General features: G+C 46.1%; 1 protein-coding gene across 2 annotated transcripts; it reads right to left on the bottom strand.

Annotated features, from left to right (window-relative positions):
• Nucleotides 1-486: 486 nt before the first annotated feature.
• IL19 (interleukin 19) lies at nt 487-9,149 on the bottom strand. 2 transcript variants are annotated; one of them, XM_045396116.2, is made up of 6 exons: nt 9,098-9,149; nt 6,686-6,831; nt 6,469-6,534; nt 3,459-3,611; nt 2,388-2,462; nt 487-942 (listed from the first exon to the last, which is right to left on the bottom strand). In XM_045396116.2, exons 2-6 carry the CDS (start codon nt 6,827-6,829, stop codon nt 847-849), a joined length of 534 nt encoding a protein of 177 aa, XP_045252051.1. In that variant the 5' UTR covers nt 6,830-6,831; nt 9,098-9,149; the 3' UTR covers nt 487-846. The 2 variants fall into 2 exon arrangements, with proteins under 2 accessions (XP_045252051.1, XP_065397016.1); XM_065540944.1 differs by lacking the exons at nt 487-942; nt 2,388-2,462; nt 9,098-9,149 and having other exon boundaries at nt 3,140-3,611; nt 6,686-6,948.
• Between the last annotated feature and the right edge of the window lie 505 nt (nt 9,150-9,654).

Genomic DNA, 9,654 nt, shown 5'->3' with positions numbered 1-9,654 from the left:
ATTCATGGCAGGAGACGCCTTAGAACCAGAAGGTGGCCCCTGAATCGGCAGTGTTTATACTGCACTGTGCTGTCTCCCACCCTGCTGAGGTCATGAGAGAACTTTTCCTCACTCGATGCTCACAGCAACGCTATAGGACTGGTGTTAATATCTTCACTTTACAATAGAGGACACTGAGTCTTAGAAACGTTAAGTGCTTTGTTCGAAGTCACATAGGATTGGAACCAGATCTGTTGGACTTCAGAGGTCTTGTTCTTTCCATTAAAGCATGTGATATGAAATCTGAAAGACAGGCATTTGTGCTCTGAATCATCTATGCGGTGTCCATCTGGATGTTGGTGCCCTTTTTGGCCCCTCTACCCAGTGGCCTCTCCACTTACTTGTGGCTGCGCTTGTTCAGCTTTGTCACCATGGCAACCATTCCTCTGTCAGAAACGCCCTGTCTTCAGTCTTGACTGACTCTCCCTGAATGAAAAGATCCTTCCATTCATACGTAAAATACAGAATTTATTCAGAAAAACCAGTCAGTACAATGTGTACTACAGGATATCACACTCGGCTCACATCACAGACATGGACTATATGACTTCACAATAAATTAGAGGGGAGGCAGCCGTTTACTCCCAGGAGGTCCTGCAGGCCCTTTCAGCAGATAGAGTTCAGTATCGATACGACAGTAGACTTTTTGACTATTTTCAAGTGGAATCAGACAGCCTGAGGCCAGCCAGTGGGACTGTCAGCTGCAAGGGGCCTTCCCCATCTCCTTCCCCTTCAAGGTGGGCCGTCTCCCACAGTAAACCGCACAGGGGATGTTCGTCACTGGATCGCTATACAGGTTCCTTGTCATCAGGCCGAGGACGTTACTTCATGATTCTTAGCAATCCAGGCTAGAAAGATGTCGAGCTCTCCTAGGGATTTCACGGCAGCAGAGCGGACCTCCAGCTGAAATCAGAGATCATTGTAAGAACCCACCTTTTTAGACCGTGTAATGGTTTTCAAGTCACTTTCTTCACATGCTGGTCCCCACAAGGTTTTGTTTTTTGTCGCGAAATATATTTGCATAACATACAGACTCAGTATTATTTTCCTCGCAGGCAACCAATTTTTTTCCCCACAAACAAGCAAGCAAATCATGTCAGCTCCTTATAAACAAAACTTTCAAATTCTTCATTCTTTTCCCTCAGGTGTTTTTTTTTTTTTCCTCTGTTTTTCACAGGAAAAAAAATCTGCCTTACTGGCCAGTTCTGCTGATTTTCTTCTCCACATCAGCTTGCTTTAGTGCCTCTGTTATCCCAGAACATCTTCGTCCCTGTGGTGCTGGACAGCGGGTAGGGAGAGCATGTTGTCCCCATTTGACATATTAGAGCACTAAAGCCCCTAAGAGCAAGTGTCCTACCCAATGTCACACAGCCAGTTAGTAACAGAGTTGGAACTGAAACCCAAGTCTCCTGCCTTATTCCACCTCCTTCCCCAGCAGACTGAGTTCATGCTTTTAGCATGTCCTGCAGAGCCAGCCAGCGTGGGATTGAATCCTCCCTCTGCCATGCAATTGCAGTGTGAACTTAGTTTAGTTACTGCACCTGCTCGAGCCTCAGTTTCTTAATGTATCCAATGCAAATAATGCCTCATAGCATTGTTCCGAAGGACAAATGTGTAATACTTGTTGTGTGCCTAGAACAATACCTGGCTTATAGTAAGAACCATGTAATCCTTAGCTATTGCTATAACATTATCTTACAGAGGCTCTCCACAAAGAAGCAGAGCCCATAATAGGCTCCCCAACTCCTTGCTATTCAAAGCATTGGCATCATTTGACAGTATGATCTAAATGCAGAAACTCAGGCTCACCCCAGCCCTGCTGAGCCAGAATCTGCATTTTAACAAGATCTTCTGCTGATGCTCATGAAAAGCACTGCTTCTCCCTCTACATCCACGTGAGATGTGCATTTTACACCAACATTAACATGAAAAGTGCCGTGTCTTCATCACTACACACAATATGGGGGGGGCGGCGCAGGTAGTGATCGCAGTGACAGCATGCAGGTAACACGTTTTATGCATAATAGCTCACATTTCATGGGGGATCTTTGCTCCCTCTGTGTCATCCCATCTTAAGCAGTGGGCACTTTCCCCAAATCATACAGGTCAGGCTTGATATACGAGGGTATGAGAAAATGCTGGAGGAATGATGGAGATGGGGAGCCCAGGAGGTTAGCAAATGAGGTAAGATCAAAACTCTCTTTACAGACACAGAGAATTGAGGCCTGCCCACAATGACTGCTTATAGAGTGAATGTATGAATTTAAGTGGAGAGGAGGCTGAAGGACTGGCACCCTCCTGATCTACCTCTCATCTTCCATCTTCCCCATCCTCTTCCCAGATCTTACCTGATCATAGTTGTCGTGGATGACTCTGGTGACATTGGTAGCTTCCTGCCTGCAGTGACACTGCCTCTGTTCCTGCTGTGATAAAGTGGAGGAAGCTCCTATCAGAGGACATTTTCCACTCGGGCCCTCTCTTATTCCTACCTGCCCGCATGAGAAGTGACATTTCTCCTCCCTCCCACAGTGAGAGGCAGATGAGTAAACTCAGGTGGGAACAGCCATGGAAGAAGAGAGCTTGTTTGTAGAATCACCTGCATCTGCCCACGCCTTTTGTTTTTTCTGCATTTAGAGCCCATCGGACTGTCAGCACTAGCAAAGCAGGCACCATATCTGTCTTATCACCACTCTGAGTGCTGCCTCCCACAGGGTAGGCACTCAATGAACGTTTGTTAAATATTAATTAGATAATTAATATTTAACCAATTATTAATTAAATAACTGGTTAGATGAATTCGTTTGAGTCTATTATCATATTAATGCAAGTAGGGCAGGGACCGTCAACCCTTCTAACAATTTCAGAATCTGAGGCACAGAGAGGTGAAGTCACTTGACACAAAGTCTCACAGGAAATCATTAGCAGGAATGGGGCTAGAGCCCAGATTCTCTCCTGGTCTAAGTTTTTGTTGCTTTGTGTTGGTTTTGTTTCTGATGTTGGATTTGAATAGATTGCAATGAATTTCTAGGTGACCTTTAGGGATAGGCCATACCAAGGACCTACCCAGAAGTTTATTGATGTAAAGACACCAAAGGGCCAGAAATAAAGAAACCAGGGGTATGCTTATAGTAGAACTGGTGTCCCTGCCATGCCTCTTACTAAGGAATATGTTGACATAAGTCGGTCACCCCAGGAGGGTTATCTAGGAGGAGACCGTCTAAGGAGTTGTCAGCAGGCAGGGAGCCCTGGGGAAGCAATGGCCACTGGGAGAGGTTCTCAACAGTTCTCCATGTGGACGTGGGCAGAGAATTTCCTTTGACTCCAAGCACCATATCAGGAGGCCGATGGGGGCCAGCACATCCTGGCCTCTCCCGGGGCAGAAGGGGAGCAGATGCTGGAATCCTGACCCAGTGACTCACACATTGCCGCAGAGTTTTCTGCATGTAGAGGAAAGAGTTGGCAATGCTGCTGATTTTTCTCAAGATTTTGGGGTTTGGCTCCTGATGATCCTTGAACACCCTGTCCACATAGAACGCCAGGAGGTTCTTGGTCACGCAGCACACATCTAAGGGCTACAAACACAAATTAGAGAAACACTGGAGGCCTATTCTCTCATTATGTTAGAGACCAGGGCAGTCCATTTGAGTGGGGTCAGCAGCACATGAGAAAACTAAAAGTCATTTTGGAAAACTTCGTAATGGTCTCAGAGTGTTCATCCTCTCTTATTCCCAGCAAAACTACTTATGACAAAAATGGTGAGAAGAGATTCCAGTTCTCCCCGTTCTTTTGTATGGCCGAGAAATACATTTACCAAGGATGGGGCCCAGAATCCATCATAGACTAATTCTCTCTGCAGTATCCCTAGCGTGTCATCACTAACTTCCACTTAAATCTTTCCAGGAACCAGTTGCCTCCTTTTTAAAAGCACTGATGGCTGAGCAGCTTTTTGGAAAAGGACTTCCTTACATTACAGGGGCTGAAGTCGGCCTCTCTGTTACATCTTCTGTCTGGCAACACACAAGGGCTATTGCATGCCAGTCATCCTGCTAGGTATGCATTCCTCCAACTGTAATCACACTGCATTCACTCTGGCCACCTTACTCTGGGCCACGCTGCTTAGCTCTCCTCTAGTCTGTCCTTTTACAACCAGAAGGAGCACTGGAATGAGGCTGAGATTCGCAAGAAGGGAGACCGACAGTTGCAGAAATGGGCATATTTGGGTAGGTCTGCAGCCTGCAGAGTGCAGATGTCCCAAAAAGATAGTCTCTAAATTCCCAGGCACAGCCCAGAGAAGTTGGCTAGACAGTTTCCTTCTAGAAGTTTGCCTGCCATCTGCCCTGAGAGCCAGTTACTCTGCAGAAGATAAACTGTTCAGTCTAAGGAGGGAGTGTTTAACGGTGGGACAGCACATCTGTCTTCATTCAAGAAGCAAAGCCTCCTTGGCCCCAGTGGCAGCTTTTCCTAGATGGCAACACAAAAACCCTTCTCCTCCTTCACTTTTGCTGATTCCCTTAACCAGAAGGGCAAAATGTTACACTCCTCTGCCCTATCAAAGACTGTGGTACTGGAAAAAGGAACACTGCAGAAAAAAGGAAGGTGGGGCTGAGAAAGGAAGGGAGGGAGAGAGGAAGGGAGGGAGAGAGGAAGGGAGGGAGAGAGGAAGGGAAGGAAAGGGAAGGGAAGGGAAGGGAAGGGAAGGGAAGGGAAGGATAAAGACCTGAATCCTTATTGACTCCTTTTCTTATTCCACATGAGCTACTTCCCAACCTTGAGAGGAGAAAGAATCTGAAGATGGGGGCATACACTTGGGAGTCTATTCCTAGCTCTGCCACTAACTCGTCATGCTCCCTCCCAAGGTCTCACTGTCCTCATTTGAAAATGATGGTTTTGGAATAGATGATCTTTTGGGTTCCTTCCAGTTGTCATATCTTATGTGTCTATAATACAGTTGGCTAGAATTTTATTTAGTAAGTGGCTACATCTCTTCACCACAAATAAATCACTGCTTAGAAGAATTATGAAGGGGTGTGTGTGTCTCTCTCTCACGTATGCAGAGAAACCTGAGAAAAAAGTAACTCAATACAAATATACCTCACACTCTGTCATATAAAATCCCCCCTAAAACTGGTCTGTCTAGAATACTTCCCAGGACTAGAGAAGCTCACTTTTAAAGGCATCTCTCATGGGCCTTTTTGTAAAATGAATGATCACCTGATAAGCCAGCTATTTTGTAACATACTCTCGTCACCTCCTGTCTAGATGGTTGGACCGATCTTCTCACTGGCTTTCCTGCCTCACGTTGTCCATTGTAAGAACAGCACCAGATTGTCTTCCTAAAACAATTTATGATCATATAACTTTGGGCTCAAAAATTTCAGTGACTCTTTATTGCTGCTATTATTTTCTTTTATTCTTTTATACCTCCATGGAGCCTTCCAAAATTACCCCTAAGCCACAGAAATCCTAATCCCCTCTGAGCACTGGGCGCCCCCAATCACTCTCTAGGAAGTGGCACTTCTTTGGGTGCTTCAAGGGGTTCCAAGTCCTTGGGACACTAGTGTGCCCTAACACACATTCTTTTATTCTTTATGGGCATCTCAATCTGGCGCCCAGGCTGGAGTGCAGTGACACAATCATGGCTCACTGCAGCTTTCACCTCCCAGGCTCAAGCAATTCTCCCATCTCAGCCCCCCAAGTAGCTGGGACTACAGTTGCATGCCACTATGACCTGCTAATTGTTCTGTTTTGTTTTGTTTTGTTTTGTTTTGGAGACGAGGTCTTTCTATGTTGCCCAGGCTGGTTTCAAGCTCCTGGCCTCAAGCAATCCTACCCGCCTCAGCCTCCCAAAATGCTGAAATTGTAGGCATAAACCACTGCACCCAGCCTATTGCCTGTATTATAAGCCTGAGGCTCAGCCTGGCTCCAGGGACCTTTATAAAATGACTCCAAGGTATTTTTTTGCCTCATCTCCCACCACTCACTTACATGTCCTTCGGGTCACAAACCTGGTCACCTCTCTGTCCAACCTTCACTGATCTTACAGCCATTATCTTAACTTGCCCAAATACCTTCCTCCTTCTTATCCACTGATCTATAACCTCCTCAGGTTTTAAGTCACTGTTTTCTTAGCTACCTCCATGGGACCTTCCAAAATTAGCCCTAAGCCAGAGAAATCCTGTCCCCTCTGAGCACTGGGCACCCCAAATCACTCTCTAGGAAGTGGCACTTCTTTCATTCCTCCCAGGGGTTGCATGTCCCTGGGACACCAGCGTGCCCTAACACATCATCTGACAAAGAAGAAGCCTGATGCATTTAGAGTACATTGGAGATTAGGAAATAGAAGGTGACAATGTAGGGATTTCCTTCTCAGCCCAGAGCCATTTAGACATGAAGATAAAAATATTAGAAAAAGCAGACATAGGCCAATACCTTAATGATCTGCAGAGTCTCCAATGTGGACAGGATAGTGACATTTGGGAAGGTGTCCTTAGCTTGCTATGGAGGGAAACATAAGAACAGACATAAGCAATCAGTATCCTATGTTCTTCTGAGATGCAAAAGGCAATGAGAAAGAACTCATTTTCAAGCTAAGATGTAAGGGGAGGTATACCCCATCACCCACACCTTTACACCAACCCATACTCACGATGGCTCTTTTGATTTCTTGGAAACTGTCTTCTATATGGTCCATGTCTGTGGAAATCAGACATCTCCTGAGACCATGGTTGTCTACTGAGCACAACATCAGTATTGTACCCAGGAGCCAAAGGGAAACACACTGTAACTTCATGCCTGCACAAAGGAGAGGAAGTCAGCTGTCCAGCCAAGAGTGGAGGACAATGAAAGAGAAGACCCCTGATTGACGCCCCCTTCCAGCCCCAAAGGCAGGCCAGGTGGAATACAAGAAAACAAGACTAAATACTTCAGCCTTGAGGAGTTTCAGGGGTATGTGTCTCCTCTGGTTTTCTTGAGTCAACTGGATATGAGTTCTTCCCCACCCTTACACCATGCCCCCACCTCCACCCCAGAAAGTATGATACACCACTCTCTTAAGTCCCAGGAAGCATACTTGTGTGCATATCACTCTCCTATGACTCAACACAGCCTACTTTGTCAACAGGGGTGAAAAGCATTGTTTTTAATAAATTAAGTAGGAAAAGCAGGGTTGGTAAAATGCCCTAGGAATTGGGCAACAGATGTGAAAAACCATAAAAACACACTTGGTTTTTGATGTTTACCCCCAAAATAAGTAACACCCTTCTATTATAAACCTCAAGAGTGTATCTGCTTAAAATCATTTGTTTGAAGCCAGCTATGGAGATTTCATCTTCTGGAGAGGATGGGAAAGGGAGACACAAGGCATCTTCAAGAACTAATTAGCCACAACGAGGAGCTAGGGGAAGATGCCAATAGTAGAGGGCAGCTTGGCAACTTCCCGTCCGTCACCCGCTGAGCCAAAGGGTATAAGCAGCATGTTTGCAGCTAGCTGCTTCATAGCCAGGGCCAGGCCCTGAGAGGTTTGCCGCCTCTTCTCATTCTCTTACCCTTCTTGCCTCTGTCTTTCTTGCTGCCTCTTCATTTAACCACTTTCTATTGTGCCATATAATGCACACAGAGAAAAGTGCATAAAATATAATGGTACAGCTTATGGGGTTATCTCTGCTTTCACCCACATTTCCCAAGCTTATAAATAGAGCTTAGCCTTAACGCACGTCTTATGACAACACATGTGACGAGAGCAGCCCTCTGCTATGCACTTTGCATGATGCCCACTGAGATCTCCCATTTACAGCTGTGTGTGCCAAGGTAAGTGTATCATGTGTGGCCATGGAGGAGAGGAGGGCATCAGACCCAGGGAGCCAGCTGCGGGGACTGCAGAGCTATAGTTAGAGCTGCTGTAACTCATACATGTGAGTGTGAACCCCAGCTGCCCCCACTCCCTATGCCTTCCTCAGGATTCCCAGCTCCTTCTCTGGAAAGTCAGGAAACAGGAAATCCTGTTTAGAAACCATTTTTGCCTTGTCTCTCCGTAACTGGGCATCATTCCCAGGAAATAGACAGGTGTATGCTGAGACCTTACCACGTGGCAGGCATTAGGCCAAAGAGCTCCCTTCCTCTTTTATCAACCTTTCTTTCTGGCTAAACAAAGATGGGCCCCATTGCCAGGGAAGTTTGTAGAGAGTCCCCCAGAGCTCTGTCCCCTCGGAAGGCTACTGGGGTGCTTCTAGAAAGCCAAGAAAGAGAGTGCGGTTTTTCTTCTGACAAGACAACTCTCAGAAGCAGTGGGATACTGCCTGCTCATCCCATGCTAGGAGACTTGCGCATTTTGTGGAGAAGAAAGATGCCTCCCTTAGCTTGGTGAGGCAATGCCAGACATCTTGGCTATTTCAGATAGTAGTAGTAGGTAACATTTATCCTGCGTGCCATGTGCATTGGGCACTGTCCCAAGAATTTTACGTAATTTTCTCATTTAATGCTCACAACCACCCTGTGAGGTAGGCTCTTTTTCTGTTCCCATTTTACCAAGAAAATGAAGTAACTTGCCCAGGCCAGGGTTTGAGGGAAGGCGGGCCAGTCCCTGAGCTGGCTCTCTTTACTGCTACTCCACCCCACTAACAACACTGTTTCCCTCTGGCATCACAGCCTGGAATCCCAGTAGCTCCCCTGACACCAGACAGACAGGAACCCATTTATGAACCGGTGGTGCTCCTTACATTTAAAAAGACATTTAACGTTGTGAAGGATTAAACAATGATAACACATTACAAAGTGCCCAACACAGTTCTTGGAACAAAAAAGCAATAGTAAAGACATTAGATTCCTTACCTTTCCTTCCTTCCCTCCTTCTTTCCCACCCTCTATCTCTTCTCATTGAAACTAAGATACTAGAAAATTCACCTCTTCTATAGAGTATCTCTTCCCGTTCTATCAAATGCCCAGCATCTGGAACATCATAGCCACACACAATGGTAACAGGTCACCTCCCTGCGGCCATGAAGGAGGAGAGCTAGCATGGCGGTGCATATGAGCTCCTGACGATGGACAGCATGAGCCTCACCTCTCACTTGGTGCTTGCGGGCTGCTCCTTGTGTCTCCTCTCAGTGCTCTCTGCCATTTGGAAAGGGCTGGTCATTTTTATTCAGGTGGATAAGAGGAAATGCTGTCAAGGTTTGCTGGGTGGATCCACCTTGGGGAGATTGTTTTTTCCCTTGTTTTCTTAGTATCGTATTTCCTTAATTGTTTTCTTTTCTTCTTTAAGATATAGCTGATTAATCATTATTATGAAATGCCTTTCTTCTGGGTCTTGACATGCAGCTTCTAGGAAAAATAAACTCCCCATTTCCATGCAAATGAGAATTTTTTGCAATTCTGTGTCCATCAGAAAAATCCAAGTTAGGTCACTTTCCTGAGAGCTGTGGCACGTTACCAACTGTACCCTGCAGGCCAACTCATGAAAGCACTCTCAGTCAGCCACACCCTGCAGCAGCGAACCTGTGAGGCTCGGCAGGTGCCTCTGGCTCCAGCATGATCCAGCTCTCCAATGCCTCCGGCAGCTATGAGTGTCTGCCATGTGCCAGGTGCTAGCTAACTGCTTTACCTGCATTATTTTGTTGA

Source organism: Macaca fascicularis, chromosome 1, assembly GCF_037993035.2.
Source record: "Macaca fascicularis isolate 582-1 chromosome 1, T2T-MFA8v1.1".
Lineage (NCBI taxonomy): Eukaryota > Metazoa > Chordata > Mammalia > Primates > Cercopithecidae > Macaca > Macaca fascicularis.
The sequence above is the reverse complement of the archived record's forward strand: the minus strand, read 5'-3'. Positions and strand labels throughout refer to the sequence as shown.

What these genes read in the sequence shown, in the direction of transcription:
- IL19 (XM_065540944.1), bottom strand. Translation starts at nt 6,829, where the DNA reads ATGAAGTTACAGTGTGTTTCCCTTTGGCTCCTGGGTACAATACTGATG. An exon ending in AAGAAATCAAAAGAGCCATC is followed by an intron (nt 6,535 to 6,685) that starts GTGAGTATGGGT and finishes TTCCCTCCATAG; the next exon opens with CAAGCTAAGGACACCTTCCC. An exon ending in AGACTCTGCAGATCATTAAG is followed by an intron (nt 3,612 to 6,468) that starts GTATTGGCCTAT and finishes TTGTGTTTGTAG; the next exon opens with CCCTTAGATGTGTGCTGCGT.